At 35.8% G+C, this 20,341-nt stretch overlaps 1 protein-coding gene across 1 annotated transcript in view; it reads right to left on the reverse strand.

Moving 5' to 3' along the window:
- LOC148943508 (uncharacterized) overlaps positions 1-20,341 on the reverse strand; it is a 108,819-nt gene that overhangs the window by 11,143 nt on the left and 77,335 nt on the right. Inside the window, exon 3 of the mRNA XM_089100896.1 lies at positions 7,144-7,319. Within this exon, the coding sequence (XP_088957022.1) occupies positions 7,144-7,319 (176 nt within the window). The remainder of the gene's footprint in view (positions 1-7,143; positions 7,320-20,341) is intronic.

The raw sequence follows: 20,341 nt of genomic DNA on the forward strand, positions 1-20,341 counted from the left end.
CATTAACCACGTGTTCTCCCTAATGACTCTATGCCCATATAAGGAGCCCTGTCAGTATTCTATGCCCATATAAGGAGCCCTGACACGAGTTATAGGGTCATCTCTACTTACATCAAGTTTCATCAAGTTTAGTCTTACCCATCAAAAGTTACGAGCCTGAGAATATTTACTTATTTAAAAAAGGGAAACAACCGCTAAAAGGGATAGAATCTAAATAAAAATCACACCACCAGATTCAGCGTATCAGAAAACCCAACAGCAGAGGTTTCAAGCTCCTATCTGCAAAAATGTGGAATTTTGTATTTTTTGCCAGAAGAAAGATCCCGCATGCGTGTTTATTTATTTTTTTGTTGTTTTTTTTTTCAGGGATGATCTTATCGACCTAGTGGTCCTAGAATATCAAAATAGGGCTAATTTGAATGAAAGCTAAAAGTTCCAGTGCCAGTGTTAAGTGACCAAAAATTGGGAGGGCAACTAGGCCCCTCCCACGCTCATTGTTTCCCAAAGTCACCTTGATCAAAATTTTGAGATAGCAATTTTGTTCAGCATAGTCCAAAAATCTAATAACTATGTCTTTGAGGATGACTTAATCGCTCACAGTTCCTGAGAGAAGGGCTGCAAGTTATAAACTTTGTCCATTGTTTATATATAGTATTGGTTATTGGGAAATATACAGACGTTTTCAGGCGGATTTTTTCTGGTGGGGGAGGGAGATCTGGGGAAAGGGTTACGTGGGAGAATCTTTTCATGGAGGAATTTTTCATGGGGGAAGGGAGTTTTCCACAAAAAGGGCGCCGGTTTCCTCAGCATTATTAAAAAAAACGATCAGAAATTAAATAAAGAATAAGTTTTTTCAACTGAAAGTACGGAGCAACATTAAAAATTAAAACGAACAGAAATCATTACGTATGTGGGGTGGTTTTCCCCCTAGTCAATACCTCGCGCTTTGCGCTAAAGTTTTTTTAGTACATGCAAAAAAACTATTTATTTTTTTTAAACGGCTTTTGTGATTCTGGAATCATTCTAAAGGAAATGGAACAAAATTCGATTATTAGCGTAAATAGTGAGGCGTTGACTAGGAGACAAACCTCCTCATATAAGTAACCATTTTTGTTCGTTTTAAGTTTCAATGTTCCTCCTTACTTTCAATTGAAACAACTTGTTTTTTTATTTAATATTTTTAAGCGAGCAACTGTGTATGTATATATGTATGTACAATTTTTTTTTATTGAAAATGGCTCCATGTTTTTTCTTCGAAAATTGGCATCCTGGGATTTTCTGACCTGAAAAACGATCTAGATACGTCATGAGGTTGAGAAAATTCTTTTAGGGCCTTAATTTTGTAAAAAAAAAATTACGGCCCTAACAATTGATATGAGTGACGTCATATTTATGAGCACATTTCAAGACCATAAATTACATCATCCCCCCCTCCAGAGTGGTCGTATCGTTTTTAGTATCTATCGTCTCTTACTAGGTTGCTAGCTACCGCTGCAACCCGGAATACGCAGGCAAAATTAAAAGAGATGACAAATAACTCTGAACAGCTAAAGAAAGAGCGTGGAACAGTAAAAATCATATTGAATTGCAAACGAAATGGTGACATATTGAATATTTAATTGCACAACGAAATTTATGGTAAGAAGACAAAGCAAAATTACATGGAACGAAGGAACGTTTTAGTTTAGCATGTGTGAGTCTATGTAAGATAAACAGAAAAGAAACATTGATTTTTAGTATCAATATTATGTGCAAAATTACACAAGCTGACAATTGACTCCGAACAGCTAAAAAAGGCAAGGAACAAGAAACAGCAGAAATCAAATTGAATTACAACCGAACATATGACTTAAAACTAAAGAATGACACGATAATTAGGCTATTGTGCAACTTAGATAATAATTTAAGAAATTATATGGAATAAGTAACGTGTTATTTTAGCATCTGTAAATGATACATGGGAGGAGGAATTGAATTCACGTCAAAATTTCTTAGTTCAACTGAAATTGTTGATTTGCCACCCTATGACTTGAAACAAAAGAATATAACTATGATTATGCCAATGCGTAATTTAGATATGTCAGAAAACATAGGCATTGGAACATTTCTTATTGTGACTGAATTATAGAACAACGGAATTAAGGGAAAGAGGTTTTTTGGTATATATAATGTCATCCAAAATTATAATGATTTAGAATGAATCCAGACAGCTATGGCAAAAGGCGTGGACAAAAATCTGGGGTAATGATGTATGAAACTGAAGCGCAACGATATCTCTGGCTTGAAGGCATGCGACAAAAAGCATTACAACGAGTCCCAAATGAAAATAATGGACAAATAAATCTGTGATTAGAACATATGCGACAGGATGATCTCATCGAATCGTAGAGAAGAGAAGCAGCACAGAGAATCGTAACGAGTCCCAAGAGAAAACAAATCCCATTAAACGGATGATTCTCCGATGCATTAAACGGAAAGAGGAATTGAATTTACGCCGGAATTTTTTAATCTAATAGAAATTGCCGATTTAACACCTTATGAGATAAAACTAAAGAAAAACGCAATGATTATGTAAATGCGTAGTTAGATAATCAAATATATACAAGGCTGTCGTGAGCCGTGTACCGGGGCCCGGGCTCCTGGTACTTAATATTAAAGAAACACAGTCATTTAAACTAGGGAGAAATGGGTAAAAAGAGGTAGTGTTCGGTGCCAAGAAAACTGGCCTAGTGGATAGTTATATCTGCTAATAATCACTTTCGTTAGATTATTAGTAAGGCAAGTGGATGAAGGGAAGATGAAAAAAGTAGAGTAGCCAGGGCATAGAGCGTTTATTCGTAGTTGAAAAAGTTTGGCAGACGGTAATGATATTTCCTAAGTAGCCTATGGTTCTGAAAACTTTTCGGTACTTCAAAAAGTTTAGAAAGATAGGCTGGATAGTTTCTAGACGAATTGTCATAGGCTAGTATTAGGAAATCGTTTCAGAGACTCTACATTAAACGAGAAGTTTTATAAAAATATGAGGCTCATTGGGAAAAAAGTGACAGATTACCTAAAAATGTACTTTTTTCAAGGCCGTGTATGTTTGTATGTTAAAAATGTACTTTTTATTTTAGAATTTAATTATCGAAGGGAGTTTTACCCGAAACAAAATTTTTTTTTGGGGGGGGGCTACACAAAAAAAACTCAAAAACGCATACAAAAACTTGTTTATATCCATTTTTGTTGCTATTTTACGAGTCAGACGAACATGGCGGGGGAGGGCGGGTTCAAACCGGGTAGCCCTCCCCCCCTCTTGGATACAGCCCTGACTTTTTTGGTGGTCCATTTGGAGCCAAATGAAAAGCGCAACCTCCTCGAATGAGGTCGGAGAAGGTTATAAAAAAGTATTTAAAGGAGCAGAAACTTTAGAGAGAGCAGCAAAGGATGATGCTCCGAATAGACTAGGGCTGCAGGGAAAATGTGCGCAGCTGTGTTGACCTCAGATAGTTTAAAGCTGTAATGAGTTGTTAGCGATAGCAGTGGAATCAAACATTTTGATTTTAAGCCTCAAAGAATATAACTTGAGGACCTGGCCGGACTAGCTTCCAAGAGGATTATATGTGCCATTCTTTCCAATGAAACCTAGTACCTTAGACTCAAGTGCGGTAGTTCATAAGGCATATGATTTATAACACAAATGTGACAGGAGATTAACATTTTATTTTTGAAGGAGTTATCAGGAGTCAGTATATCTGTAAAATAACAGAAAGCTACATGCTTCCGTAAGGAATTATGGAAATTGTGATAAAAAAAAGGAGGTTGAATGAGTATTCAATTTTACGAGCCGAAGGCAGAAAATCAGGAGATCGATACCAGCGCTACGTAGACCATTGGTCAGCATGCGACAAAGTTAGTTAAAGTCCCATGAGGCTTCTCAGGAATTTTGAGAAGTGATAAGGCAAAGGCTCTGTTTTGATTTTTAGCTCATTTTAATTTTTATGGAGGAGTCTATTGCTAGCATGAGTTAGATTTTTATTTGTTTCTTTGTTTTAGTGCTTTCCATCTATTTCACTGAAAACAGGGATTCTTCGCATAACCTGAAATCTTCCTTTGGGTTTCATAGTTTAAATGCTGTAGTCAGTAAAGCCCTCATTCCACATTATACTTTGTCTTTGTTCGCCATTCTATAGGCTTCCATTTATACATAGCGCCATCTAAAATCAACCTATTTTTATTTGAGATGGTACTGAAGACTTATTCTGTATCTTATTCTGAAGACTATCTGAACCAAAGAGTATGGGAAACTATAAAAGTGGAAACTGGCGCTAGTGTAAAAAAAAAATAACCAACGCCATCTAGTTTCTGGCGAAATTTAGCATTTTTTTTAAGGTAAGGAGCCCAAAACTATTTAACTAGTTGACCTATCAGTTTAAAGTTACTTAGCTTCGTTTTAGCTTAGTTTAGCTTAGTTTTGGGCTCTTTACCTTCAAAAACTGCTAAATTTCGCCAGAAACTAGATGGCATTGATGATTTCTTTTTTGACACTAGCGCCAGTTTCCACTCTTATAGTTTCCCATACTCTTTGATCTGTACCTTATAGATGTATGTGTTACTGGTAAACATTTTTATTGCATCAACGGAAAGTCGCCATATACTAGAAATTAGCTCGTGTCGGATACTTCATTAGAACTGGCTTTATTTAGAAAATATTGTTAAGAGGAAACAATTCATTTTGAAAGCCTGTCGATTCCAGAAAAATACTGAGGAGCCTGATTAAGATACTGCCGCAAAAAAAAAAAAAAACAATGATGATACTGGACCCAGAAAGCAACACCTGCCAAAATTCAACAACATATTCCAGAGCGGGACAAGTCTTCACGGTGATACAACAAGAATAACGCATGGGAATAAACACTATTTACTAAATAATTATTGAAAATTACTCCAAAAAAAAAGTCCCAAGTTTCTGGCAATATACTTCTTTCTCTTTTCCTTGGATTTTTTTCTCTTAAAAAGGAGACCATATAAAATGCACCTAAAAAAATAAGTTCAATTTTGGTGAAATTGGCATTACGTATAAGGTTGTTAGTAATTTAAGTCATTTTTATGAAAGGTAGGGTTTTCTTTTAATTTGATTAGAAAATAAGGTGATTTGACTCCTTGACTGTCTTTCAAAAGCTAAAAAGGCTTATTTGAAAAAACTTAATGTTTGGCAATGACTTTTTCATGAAGACATCTATCCAATCCGCTTACGATACGTTTTGTTTTTCAACATATCTTATCCTAATTTTAAGCTATATTTTCTCCTATACATATCCTTCTCAATCTTTTCAAAATGTATAAACACTAGAGGTTTCGATTATTTCTTTTGTTATGCATTCTATTAAATTATCTTTCTAGGATTTTTTTTTCGTAAATCCTTACTTTATTTGATTTGTTCAAGTGTTTTGCAACTATACGATGATATATATTATCCTCTACGATTTTGAGGGAAATAAAAAATTATTAAAAAAGGAAGAGGGGAACAGGATGGTTATACCAAAGTGGGAAAACATCAAAAACTAAATATTCAGAGTGTTTTTCAGAGCTCATTAACCATTAATGACAATTAATATTTGCTTTTCTATGGCCTAAAACAGAAGATAAAAACAAACTTAGCCCTTAAAATGTTTATATAAAACATGTAAAGGAAGCTTAATTTGTTGTACGTTCTACAGTTAGGGTATACAAATTGCCCTTAATCTTTTGTTAACCGTGGTCTTGGAACAATAATAAGAACAAATAATTAATTATCATTAATGATAACTGAGTTCTGGTACATAGCCCTCCAAGAAGTCTTTTTAGCTTCGTGAGGTAGTGTAGGTCGGGTAAACAGTTTTGCTTTCAGTTGAAAAGAAGGCATATAGGTTTACATGTGCATATGAACTTGAACTAAAATGCCCTCGCATCACATTTATGACGCAAATCCAAAAGGAATATTAGCTTGAGGTATGATGAGGTAAGATGAGGTCAGATGAGGTAAACACATCTTAGTGGATTGGAAACTAAGCTGATATCCACCAACCTGAAGAATTTCTGTTGATTTAAATGTTGAAACTTCCAAAATTAGTATTAATTGCGTTGAAAATTATTTTGCATTCATGGCATAAACTTACAAATTATTAAGAGAGTTATCAACACCTCCCACTTCTCTTGTGGCTACTGGACACGGATGAGAAGATAGGCTACATAAAAACGTTTCAAAAGAGGTTCAAGGAAATACAAGGTCTTATAATTATTTTCTTCGAAATTGTTTTAAAGGGACAAGGAAGGGGACAAGAGCCAAATTTTCTTTTAAATATAGCAGACAAATTGTTGAAAATGCATTATTTAAGAATTAAAATTAGCCCCACAATTTATACGGTGATATTCTCATAGTGCAAACCTCTTTTTATTTGGAATTCAAGGAACTTTCTGAGTGACAAGCAATAGGCGTATCATAGTTCATGTCCTAAAAGATATGAAAAAACAATGAGAATATTTCTTCATTTCATACATTTCATATTTCATTTCACATTTCACATATTCATTTCGCATATTTCACAGCGTAATTAACGTGGAGACGTAATTTTTGTTTAAAATATATGACCTGAAAATAAAATTATTAACAGCCCATGACCACAGCTCATCGCGAGAAGTATCCTATCGCAAGAACGCGCCCAGGGGGTCTTAGAAAGTATCCCCTGCCTCCACCCCAAAAAAAAGAAAACTTTATAGGTCATATAAGTTCTCTATGACGTTTTTTTTGTCTCCGCTGTTTGGAAGTGCAAGGAGATGCCTAAAATATATCCGCTACACAAAGATTTCTACGTGCCAGCTTGTCCTTGCCTCACACCACATTTTTCATTTAAGTTATTTTTGGCTCACGATTATACCCAGAATTAGTATTTGTCAGTCAAATTACCCGTAAAACCAGTGTGTCGTGGATTAATAACGGTTTATGAGTTTTAAAAAAGCGGTATGCGTTTTCTCGCAAAAGCATAAATTGTTGATTCATATATCTTTACTGGTTGGTCAATTGACACATATTTGTGTGTTTTGAGGATGAAATATTGCAAGCAATAACCATTTAAATATGTCAAATGAATTGCATCTCTAGTTTGATCTAAAACAGAATAATACCTTTGGTTCGGGTTTTCCTTTTTTGGCTTTAAGTATTGGGCGAGCGAAAGGGCTAATGGCATTATAAATTTTCTTATTAGTATCTATTATTCCATCTTCATTTGTCTTAGCATCTGGAAAATATTCGCTTTCTTTGCCAATCTTTCGGAATTCGTCAATAGGGCTAACTTCATTATCTGAAAAATGTTACATCATAATCATAGGACAAAAGAGTGCATAAGGATACTGATTACAAATATAAACCAAAATTTCAGAGGCTAACAAAGTTAGAAACTCCTGGCGGTCTCCAAGAGAAAAATCATCAACGCTACCTAAGCGTTCCGGTGCAAAACTTAAAGCAATAAATGCTTAAATAAAATGATCAGTTGCATCTATTCTTTGCGCTAAATCAGGTTCAGGTTCAGGTTCAGGTATAAAGAAATTTCGAAATTATATATAAGAAATATTAAGAAATTTCGCATCGAAGAAGTAAGGAATATCTTATAACATAATAGCATGCTATTTATCCTTTTTTTTGGAAAAAAGAAAGGGTTTATCGCAAATATATAGTAAAAAAATCTCACTTTCCCTACCTCAAAGTGATTTTCTGTCCTAAAAAAAGATTATTTGGAAAGATAGGATTAGTTCAGTTTTTCCTTGTCATAGTCTACAGCATATAAACTGTGAAAGTTGGGGGAGGGGCTACTTCATGACGGAACTCCCTTTTAAATGACGGGATTCACTAAGTAGGAAAGGTAATCCTAAGCGGAACTCCTAAGTATTGGAACGGCAAATCATTTAAAATGGCTAATGCTGACATTTTTTTCGTCACCCATATCCATGGGTCAAGATATATTAAATCTTAGTCATTCTAACAATCTTTTTAGCTGCAAATCCTTTTTTATTCATTGGCAATGAGTTCTTCCGAAAATAAAAATATCCCTCGTCGACGAATGCATGGAAATCATGATCGACTCAGATAATTTTTAATCAAGCCGGTAGCGCTAGCGTACTGTAATTAAAGAGCGTTCCGCACAAAAGGTAATTAAGACTCTAAAAATACAACCTCGAAAACAATGCGTACATCAATAGAATCTACTAATAAATTAAATTTTAATAGTCGCGCAACTTTTATTGTACCCAAACTTTCCGAAAAAAGTAAACCCGAAGATTATTCAGTTAAGCAGAGACTAATAGTAAATGGATGTCAAAACACTGATCACGTCAAAAGTAAATACAGCAACTTTGATAAAACAGTTATTTTCCAAGCCATCTATCTCCAGAACAGACCAGCGTATTTATCAATTCAGGTCTTAATAAACCATAACGTTAGCTTCCAGCTTCAAGCATCAAAATGATTAATATTTCTTTCATAAAGAAGAAATTCCTGTATTTTCCTGTCCGAGCCCTAAATAACTTGGGGTTTCCAAGGACTTATCCTTTTCCCACTGAGTATGTTTCTTTTTATAGGATATGCCTTAGTCTAGTCAAGGTTAATCAAGCCCCCCATTTTCGAAACGTTTATGATTTGTTTTGTAATTTCTGATGTTTTCTTTATAATACGCCCTTTGGTTGAATGTTTTCGAGCTTCAAACTTTTGAAATCCCCCCCCCCCTCCCATAAAAGAGAATCATTTAAACATGCCTGTTCAAGAGGTCCTTGAGACGAAAGAAATAGATGTTTCTGTTATGATCCCAAACCTAATCTATCTTCTTGAAATTCTTCTGAAATTCTGTTTCTACCCAAGAGACACACAATGTGGGTCTCAAGGGATGATTCTTATAGATCAACAATAATCTTGCATTTTTTTTTTGTAAAACCCAGAAAATTCATTGCATAAATCGATGCTCGATTTTAGTCGTTTTTTAAAGAGTTCTGTTTTGAAATGTTTCACAATAAAACAAGTCTCTTGGGGCAATACGTAAATCATAACTTTTTGTATGTGTTAATTAAAAAAAAAATTAAGAAAAGAAATTTTACAAGAAAAATTAGAGAACCAGATTAAACTTAATACCAGCAGAAATATATTTCATAATAATTGAAACTCAAAATGACCAGAAATTACTGATAAAGGGTAAATGGAACCCAAAACGAACAGAAATTAAACAAACAATCACAGCAAATAAACATGCAACAGGTACTAACATAAATGGATAAATAGATCTTAAAATGAGTAAAACTCAAATTGAATATTCCAGTCTTTTGTTCGTTTTAAGATTGATTTGAAAATTCAATTGGAGTTTTACTCATTTTAAGATGTTTTCGTAGTAATTTTTGTTCGTTTCAAGTTTGATTTGAAAATTAAATTTGAGTTTTATTCCTTTTAAGATTTATTTATTCAATTTTATTCAATTACTGGTATATTAGTATCTGTTGTATGTTTGTTTGCTATTGTTAAATTTATTTCAGTGTAATTTTATTTTCATTCTTAACGTTGTAAGCACAAAAGAAAATATTTATAATATCATTCGTTTTCAAAAGCACATATGCTTTAGACTCTTACAGTTAGGGAAGGGGGCAGTAGCCAAACTCTTATTTGTAGTGATTTTTGTTCGTTTTAAGTTTCATTTGAATATTTGATTTGAGTTTTGCCCGTTTTAAGATTTATTTATTTATTTATTTATATTAGTACATGTTATATGTTTGTTTGCTATGATTGTTTATTTAATAGCTGTTCGTTTTGGGTTTCATTTATTCTTTAATTGTAATTTCTGGTCACTTTGAGTTTGAACTATTATAAGATTTCTCCTGGTCTTAAGTTTAACACGACTCTTTACTTTTCTTTGAAAAACTTCTTTTTAGGAAAGTCTTTCAATTAATTTATGTCTGTTTTAATTACCAAATTTCAAGTTTTTCAAAAGTCCCCATTTCAGCATCAAAGTTTGTTTTCAACACCAAGTATCAAAACATAGCAGTGTCTTTTTGTTTTGTTTTTTTTCAACATTAAAGTTTCAAAGTTTAATATTCCTCTCAATATTTGCTGAGAGTAGTCACAGATAGATGTAGTAGTAGATGCAAGCAGTCACAGACACAGTTGCAAGTTGTCGAAGCTAGAAGTAGTCAAAGTTGCAGTCACAACCAGTCCCATTTGAAGCCGCAATAGTAACAGTAGCAGCAGTAGTAGCCCTGAAAGTTTCAAGTTAATACCCTTACCTGTTCGTAAGATATTGCAGACAGGTTTTTTGGATAATTTGAATGTATATAATTTCTTTCTATTTAGCTCAACATATCCCTCAACATTTCCCAAAATTTTGCCTCAATACACTTAGTCTTTTTGGACACCCCCCCCCCCATATCAAACATTACCCCCTTTCCTAATGATGAATTCTGAATGTAAAAAATGGGCAAATTGCATAATTTACATTCGTTGCCCAGGGAGCTGTAGGGGCATGCCATCCACAGAGGCTTAGCTATTAGACCTTTTGACTGTTTTGAACAAAATAGGTTTTTCAATATTTTAATCATGAGGGAAGGGAAAAACTAAAAAGGCAAAGAGCGGCTGATTGCCCTCCGATAGCTCTTCAAAACCCCCTTCAATATCCCCTGCAATTTTCCACTTAATACCCTCATCCGTTTGTTATATATTGATGATGCGCCATTTTCACAACCAGCAACCACAAAGTGTGTTTTATTCTGTTCGGCATCCCTCTCCAAAGTTATGGATGGGGAGGGCATGCCATCCCCATTGGCATAGTTATTTGAGCATTTCACTATTTGGACCAAATTGTCTATTTAAAAATTTCGATCAAGTATTTTTGGAGGGAGGGAAACTAAAAAAACATCGCAGGGGGCTCTGGACATATCCTAAAAGTTTCAACTCAATATTCTCAGGCGTTCTTAAAATATTGTAGATCCTCCTTTTTGATAAATTGGATTTACGTAGTGCCTTTTTATTTAGTATTAATTTGAAAAACGTTTTCCACAAAACAATTTTTTCAGATAAAAGTAAAGAGCTCCATTAAGCCAAGAATGAGCAGAAATAAAGTCAAATAATCTTCCAAGCGTCGAACTACCACAAATCACTGTCAATAAACAAATGAGACTCAAAAGGAACAGAAATCACAATAAATAGCCGAGTCAAACTCAAAACGAGCAAAAATCAACATGAGTAGGGCTGATAACCCACATGCCTTCTGAAGACCAGAAAATAATTTGCGCTTTACTGAAAAAAAAAAAAAAAAAAAAAAAAAACAAAAAAAAAACAGATGACCGTGGATTGTCAGTTTGATTGACATATACTGGTATTTATTCCTTAAAGTTTTGATATTTTTTTTATTAATGAAAGAAAGAGAAGTGAAAACATTTAGAACGTATTTTGTTTTCAGTAAAGCGCAAATTATGTTCTGGTCTTGAGAAGGCATGGGGGTTATCAGCCATACTCTTCTTAATTTTTGCTCGTTTAATTGTTTCGTTTTTTCGTTTAATTGAAACTCCTAAAAGTTCCCTATGAGTTTCATCTTAATACCCTTAGCGTCATTAGTTACAGTAACTGTAGTGGTAGCATTAAAAGCATACATATAGTGCCTTCTAGCTAGTTCAAAGTCCCCATAACTTGCCCTGAAAGGTCTAAATTAATAATATAAGTTGCCCTTCAGATATTGCTTTGCTACCTTTTTGAAAGTCCACATGCTCATAGATTGTTTTGTTTAATTCAAAATCCACCTAAATATTCCTTAAAAGCTTCACCTTAATACCCTTAGCTTGCGCGATAGAAACAGCTGTAGCAGCATTAGTAGCTGTACATGCATAGCACCTTTATTTTCTTCAACATCCTCTTCAACACACGCTGAAAGTTTCACCTTAGTACACACCATCAACTGTTCCTGAAGCATTTCTGATGCGTCAGCTTGACAACCAGTGTGGGCATAGTGTGTTTCGAAGTAGTTCCATACAGTTTCTATGTACCCCAAAATTTCAGCCTAAGCTTTAGTGGCAGCAGCAGTAATAGAAGTAGTAATAGTAGTAACAGTAGCAGTAGTATGAGTACAAGCAGTAGCATTAGGATGCAAATATTTTATTTTGGTTAGTTCAACATCCCTTACAACAAGCCCTGTTAGTTTCAACCTCACACCCCAAACTGTTCCTAAGATATTGCTCATTCATCCTTTTGACAACCTGTATACAAAGGGCGTGTTCTGATTCAGTTCATCTTCCCACCTCAACAATTCTTGAAAATTTCACCTTCACACCCTTAGGTATAGTTGTAATAGTAGTCGCAGTAGTAGCATTGATATTACTAGTAATAGTATTGAATAGCGGTAGTACTAGCCGCAGTAGCATTACACTATTTGAAACCTCTGCAGAAAGGTTCTCTGATACGCTGAATCTGATGTTGTGTTTTTCATTAAGATTCTATAACTTTTAGGGGGTGTTTTTCCCTTTTTTCAAAAATAAGACAAATTTTCCCAGGCTCCTAATTTTTGATGAGTAAGACCAAACTTAATAAAACTTAAACATTTAAAATCAGCATAAAAATCCGATTCGTTTGATGTATGTATTGATATTAAAATTCCGTTTTTTAGAGTTTCAATTACTATTGAGACGAGTCGCTCTTACTATGCAGCTCGTTATCACGAATTGCTTGATAGTTCTTTACCACGAACCGTTTGATCGTCTTTTAATGTAATTAAATAAAAAAACAGGTTTTTTTAAACTGAAAGTAAGGAGCGACATTAAAACTTAAAACGAACAGAAATTATTCCGTAGGCCTACATGAAAGGGGCTGTCCCCTCCTCAACGCCTCGCTCTTTACACTAAAGTTTTTTATTGTTTTAAAAAATAAAGTTGTGAGACAGAGTCAAACTTTAGCGTAAAGAGCGAGGCGTTGAGGAGGGGACAGCCTCCTTCATATACGGAATAATTTCTGTTCGTTTTAAGTTTTAATGTCGCTCCTTACTTTCAGTTTAAAAAACTTGTTTTTTTATTTAATTTCTGATCGTTTTTTAGTTAATGCAGCTTTTATTTGCATACAAACTTTACTTTTCTTTTGCTAAATGGATGTCTTTACAAATTAACTTACGTAACTAACTTCTATATTCGTATATTTTTCTTTTGGCAAAAAATACAAAGTTGCAGATTTTTGCAGATATGAGCTTGAAACCTATGTAATAGGGTTTTCTGATACGCTGAATCTGACGGTGTGATTTTCATTAAAATTCTTTCACTTGTAGGGGATGTTTCCCCCTCTTTAAAAAATCGAGTAAATTTTCTCAGGCTCGTAGCCTTTGATGAGTAATACTAAACTTAATAAAATTTATATATTTAGGATCAGCATTATAAACACATTCTTTTGATACATTTATTGACATCAAAATTTCGCTTTTAAAAGTTTCGATTACTATTGAGCCGTATCGCTTGTTTTTTTATTGTTTTTTTTTTTTATTACGTATATGTTATTACTTATATGAAGGGGTTCTCCCCTTAGTCAATACCACGCTCTTTACGTTAAAAGTTAAAAAAATTTTTGATTCACAAACCCCTGAATCACAAATGCCGTTTAATTAGAATAGATAGCTCTTTTGAAAGCAATAAAAAAAACTGTAGCGTAAAGAGTGAGGTATTGACTTGGGGGAGAACCCCCTCACATACGTTATAATTTCTGTTCGTTTTAAGTTCTAATATTCCTTCTTACATTTCAGTTGAAAAAACTTGTTTTTTTTATTTAACTTCTGATCGTTTCTTAAATAATGCTTGGAAATCCGGCGCCCCCTTCATAGAAATGTCCATTACCCCAAAGAAACATCCTCCACGGACATATTCTCCAGAGTAATCCCCTCCTCTAGCCCCCCCCTCCAGGAAAAATCCTTCCTGAAAATGGTTGTATACTTCCCAATAACCAATAAATAATGCTGGCAAGTCCGGTGCCCCCTTCATAGCAATGTCCCTTCCCCCAGGGCAACTTCCGTCATGGCAAGCTCCGTCCCTCTAGGCGCCGACCCTCGCCGTCCCCCCCCGGCCAGCCAAAAGCGCCACGGAAAAAGTCTGTATACTTCCCAATAACCAATACTATATGTTAACATTGAGTAAAGTTCATAACTTTCAGCCCTCCCCCTGGGGACTTTGGGGGATCAAGTCATCCTAAAAGACATTTTTATCATATTTTCGACCATGCTGAACAAAATGGCTATCTCAAAATTTTGATTGGGTAACTTTGGGAAAAAAATGAGCGTGGGAGGGGGCCTAGTTGCCCTCCATTTTTTTGGTCACTTAAAAAGGGCACTAGAACTTTTAATTTCCGTTCAAATGAGCCCTCCCACGATATTCTAGGACCACTGGTTCGATACGATCACCCCTGGGTAAAAAAAAAAAAAAAAAAACAAATAAACACGCATCTGTGATCTTTCTTCTGGCAAAAAATGGAAAATTCCACATTTTTGTAGATAAAGCTTGAAACCTCTACAGTAGGGTTCTCTGATACGCTGAATATGATGGTGTGATTTTCATTAAGGTTCTATAACTTTTAGGGGGTCTTTCCCCCTTTTTTCGAAAATCAGCCAAATTTTCTCAGGCGCGTAACTTTTGATGGGTAGCACTAAACTTGATGAAAATTATGTATTTGAAATCAGCTTTGAAATCTGATTCTTTTGATATATCTATTGGTATAAAAAACCCGTTTTCTAGAGTTTCGGTTACCATTGAGCCGGGTCGCTCCTTACTTACAGTTCGTTACCACGAACTGTTTGACTAGCTGAGGAGTAAATCGTGGTTACAGCCAATTTTCTTGATTTTCAAGCCAATATATTTTCCTTGTTATTCAAGCCAAGGGACAGTAAGTTTGCTATATAAAGGTTTTGGACAAGGCGGTTCTAGTAGTTTACTTCTTATTTTGATCTGAATCTATTTTCAGGAGTTATGAGTTACTTTAGTTTTTACTATGGGGCGTGGTCGTCTGTTACTAGGTTACTAGCTACCGCTGCAACCCAGAAAATACTGTGAAATTACAAACAGGAAAAAGCCTATGTTTTTTTTTAATTAGAATTGTAAAGGACGACATGGATACAACCTATGATTATGACGTCAATGATCAATATTGTACATGAAAAATGTAGTTTTTCGTATTTTTTTTTTATTTTAAGAATAATTTATTTTCATTACAAAGGCTTTTTTAACCCCATCAATTTCCTTTAAAATGAGCCATTAAACAACTCTACGATGTTCCAGTGCTAAGCTATCTGTGGAAAAGAATAAAAAGATGCCATTTACGGAGATTGTCGTAGTAGAGGCAACTTTTCTTGATTTACAAGCCAATATATTTCCCTTTTTATTCAAGCTAAGAGACGGTAAGTCCCCTATATAGGGGTATCGGACAAGGTGGTTCAGATAGAATACTTCGTTTTTTGATCTGATTCTTGTTTTAGGAGTTATGGGCTATTTAAATATTTACTATGGGGGTTGACCGTATCTTACTAGGTTGCTAGCTACCGCTGCAACCCGGATGATGAGAATGTACAAACAGGAAAAAGAATATACCTTTTCCTTAATTGGAATAGTGAGAGTTGGAATAGTGGGGGTTGTCATCTTCTAAAACATAATTACCGGACTTTTCAATTACGTTGAACAAAATGGCTAACTAAAAATTTTTATTTGATGTGTTCTGGGAAATGGTGGGCGGGGGAGGGGGGTTAGTTGCTGTCCAATCACTGTCGACTATTAAATGGGCGCTGGATCTTTCAATTTCCAGTCGAATTTTGCTGTTTTTAAATTTTCTTTTTTTTTTACAACGAATGACCATATTAAAATTTCTATTAGATGCATCTCGGGAAAATATGAGGTAGAACTTCTGATTGCCAATCCAATGAGGCCTCTCCAAAGTTTATACGATCACCCTTTCTATATATACCTTATAAGCCCCCAGGACATAACTTACAACGCTTGCCCTGAGGGTCGTGGGGGTTGTCATTATCAAAGAGATAATTTTCAGACCTTTTAACTACGTTGAACAAAATGGCTGTCTCAAAATTTTGATTAAATGTGTTTGGGGAAATGATGGGCGTAGCAGGGGGATTAGTTTCCCTCCAATCACTTTTCGACTATTGCAAAGGGCACAAGCCTTTTCAATTCCCAATCGATTGAGTCTTTTCTACGACAACTTCTTCGACACGAAGTGTCCTGGTCTAAAGCAAAAACAAAAATAATAATAATACACTGTGCACTATCAGGGATATATATTGCCATATATTGGGGGCATATGAGGTTTTTTATGGAAAGCTTTATCGTAGAAACTTCAAAAAGGGCTCATTCGATTGGATATTGAAAGTGCTAATGCCCTTTTTAATAGCTGAAAGTTATTGAAGGGCAAGTAACCCCCCTCTCACGCCCACCATTTCTCCAAACACATCCAATCAAAATTTTGAGATAGCTATTTTGTACGTCTGGAAATTAGGTCTTTGAGGATAACAACCCCCTAAAGCCCACAGGGCAAGGGTTGTAAGTTATACCCTGGGGGCATAGAAAGCTTTGTCGTAGAAACTTCAAAAAGGGCTCATTTGATTGGAAATTGAAAGGGCTTGAGCCCTTTTCTAATTGTCGAAAGTGATTGGAGGGCAACTAACCCCCCTCTCACGCCCACCTTTTCCCCAAACACATCAAATCAAAATTTTGAGATAGCCATTTTGTTCAACTGGAAATTATGTCTTTGGTAATGGCAACCCCCACAGCCCTCAGGCCAAGGTTCGTAAGATGTGCCGTAAGGGCATTTAAGGTTTATATAGAAAGGATGACCGTATAAACTTCGGAGGGAGGATAGAAATCCCATCCACCCTTTTTTGGATTGCGGGGCATCTCACGACCACCATTTCCCCAAACACATCCAATCAAAATATCGAGATAGCCATTTTGTTCAATGTAGTCGTAGAAACTTCAAAAAGGGCTCATTTGATTGAAAATTCAAAGGGCTAGTGTCCTTTTTAATTGTCGAAAGTGATTGGAGGGCAACTAACCCCCCTCTCACGGCCACATTTTCCCCAAACACGCCAAAATCAAAATTTTGAGATAGCCATTTTGTTCAACGTAGTTAAAAGTACTGGAAATTATGTCTTTGGTAATGGCAACCTCCACAGCCCTCAGGGCAAGGTTCGTAAGTTATGCCGTAAGGGCATTTAGGGTTTATATAGGAAGGATGACCGTATAAACTTCGGAGGGGGATTATTGAATTGCTAAGCTATCTGTGGAAAAGAAAAGAAAATGTCATTTATGGAGATTGTCGTAGTAGAGGCAACTTTTCTTGATTTTCAAGCCAATATATTTCCCTTTTTATGCAAGCTAAGGGACGGTAAGTCCCCTATATAGGGGTATCGGACAAGGTGGTTCAGATAGAATACTTCGTTTTTTGATCTGATTCTTTTTTTAGGAGTTATGGGCTATTTAAATATTTACTATGGGGGTTGACCGTATCTTACTAGGTTGCGAGCTACCGCTGCAACCCGGATGATGTGAATTTACAAACAGGAAAAAGAATATACCTTGTCCTTAATTGGAATAGTGAGAGACGACCTGGCTACAACCTACAATTATAAAGTCACTGATCAATCTTTAACATGAAATATGCAGTTTTTCGTTAAAATGATTTTATTTTAAAAACAATTTGTTTTAATTACAAAAGGTTTTTAACCCCATTAATTTCCTTTAAAGTGAGCTATTGAACAACTCTCTACGATGTTCCAGTGCTAAGCTATCTGTGGAAAAGAAAAAAGAAAAAAAAAAAGATGCCGTTTAGACAGAATGCTGTAGTAGCTGCCACGTTTCTTGATTTTCAAGCCAAAATATCTCCCTTGCTGTTCAAGCCAAGGGAGAGAAAGTTTCCTAGTTTTACGATCACCCATTCTATAAATAACTTATATGTCCCCACGGCATAACTTATAAACATTGCCCCTGGGGGGGTTGGGAGTTTGGGGGGGGGGGGGTTGCCCTCCTTAAAGACATAAATTTCGGACCTTTCCATTATAATGAACAAAAGGGCTATCTCAAAATGTTGATTGGATGTGCTTTGGGAAATGGTGGTCGTGGGAAGGGGCATTAGTTGCCCTCCAATCACTTTTGACTATTAAAAAGGGCACTAGCTCTTTCAATTTTTAATCGAGTGAGCTCTTTTCGAAGTTTCTATGACAACAAATGGCCATCTCGAAAAGTATACAAGATGTATTTCGGGAAAATACGATGTGTATATGCAGGGGGAGGGGGGTATGAACCCTTCGATTACTCTAAATCTCCAAAAGGGCACTAAAATTTCTGATTAGCTATCTAACGAGCTCCTTCCTAAGTTTTTACGATCACCCTTTCTATAAACACCTTATATGTGCCCAGGGCATAACTTGCAACCCTTGCCTTGTGGCCTGTAGGGGGTTGTCATCTTCTAAGACATAATTACCGGACTTTTCAATTACTTTGAACAAAATGGCTAACTCAAAATTTTTATTTGATGTGTTCTGGGAAATGGTGGGCGGGGGCGGGTGGTTAGTTGCCGTCCAATCACTGTCGACGATTAAAAGGGCACTGGATCTTTCAATTTCCAGTCGAATGTGCTGTTTTTGAACTTTCTTTTTTTTTACAACGAATCGCCATATTAAAATTTCTATCAGATGCATCTCGGGAAAATATGAGGTAGAACTTCTGATTGCCAACCCACTAAGGCCTCTCCAAAGTTTATACGATAACCCTTTCTATATATATCTTATATGCCCCCAGGACATATTTTACAACACTTGCCCTGAGGGTTGAGGGGGTTGTCATTATCAAAGAGATAATTTTCGGACCTTTTAACAACGTTGAACAAAATGGCTGTCTCAAAATTTTGATTAAATGTGTTTGGGGAAATGATGGGCGTAGCAGGGGGATTAGTTTCCCTCCAATCACTTTTCGACTATTGCAAAGGGCACAAGCCTTTTCAATTCCCAATCGATTGAGCCTTTTCTACGACAACTTCTTCGACACGAAATATAATCCCTTATATATGCAATATAAGGGATATATTGCCATATATTGGGGGTATATGAGGTTTTTTTATGGAAAGCTTTGTCGTAGAAACTTCAAAAAGGGCTCATTTGATTGAAAATTCAAAGTGCTAATGCTCTTTTTAATAGCCGAAAGTGGTTGGAGGGCAACTAACCCCCCTCTCACGCCCACCTTTTCCCCAAACACATCCAATCAAAATTTTGAGATAGCCATTTTGTACGTCTGAAAATTAGGTCTTTGAGGATAACAACCCCCCAAAGCCCGCAGGGCAAGGGTTGTAAGTTATACCCTAGGGGCATATAAGGTTTTCATAGTAAGCTTTGTCGTAGAAACTTCAAAAAGGGCTCATTTGATTGGAAATTCAAAGGGCTTGTGCCCTTTTTAATTGTCGAAAGTGATTGGAGGGCAACTAACCCCCCACTCACGCCCACCTTTTCCCCAAACACATCAAATTAAAATTTTGAGATAGCCATTTTGTTCAACGTAGTTAAAAGTACTGGAAATTATGTCTTTGGTAATGACAACCCCCACAGCCCTCAGGGCAATGGTCGTAAGTTATGTCGTAAGGGCATTTAAGGTTTATATAGAAAGGATGACCGTATAAACTTCGGAGGGGGCTTATTGAATTGCTAATCAGAAGTTTTGAGGCTCTTTTTGAGATTCAAAATCATCAAAGTGTTAATGTGATAGAAATCACATCCACCCTTTGATGATTCACAAAGGGTGCACGAAGGGTGCATCTGATAGAAATTTTGAGATGGCCGTTTTTTGTCTTAGAAACTTCGAAAAGAGCTCATTCGATTAAAAAATTGAAAGGGCAAGTGCTCTCTCAAGTAGTCAAAAGTGATTGGACGGCAATTAACCCCCTCACACGCCACCATTTCCCCAAACACATCCAATCAAAATTTCGAGATAGCTATATTGCTCAACATAATTGAAAGGTCCAAAATTATGTCTTTAAGAATGACAACCGCCAACAGCCCTCAGGGCAGGGGTTATAAGTTATGCCCTGGGGCATATAAGGTATATATAGAAAGAGTGCTCGTAAAACCATGGAATGAGCTCATTTGACTGGAAATCAGATGTTCTAGTGCCCTTTTTATGATTCAGAGTAATCATAGGGTGGATACCCCCCCACCTCGGATTTTCCCGAAATTTATCTGATAGAATTATGAGATGGCCATTTGTTGTCGTAGAAACTTCAAAAAGAGCTCATTCGATTGAAAATTGAAAGGGCTAGTGCTATTTTTCATAGTCAAAAATGACTGTA

Source organism: Artemia sp. Qi Xiang Cuo, chromosome 15, assembly GCF_049724085.1.
Source record: "Artemia sp. Qi Xiang Cuo chromosome 15, ASM4972408v1, whole genome shotgun sequence".
Classification (NCBI taxonomy): Eukaryota; Metazoa; Arthropoda; class Branchiopoda; order Anostraca; family Artemiidae; genus Artemia; species Artemia sp. Qi Xiang Cuo.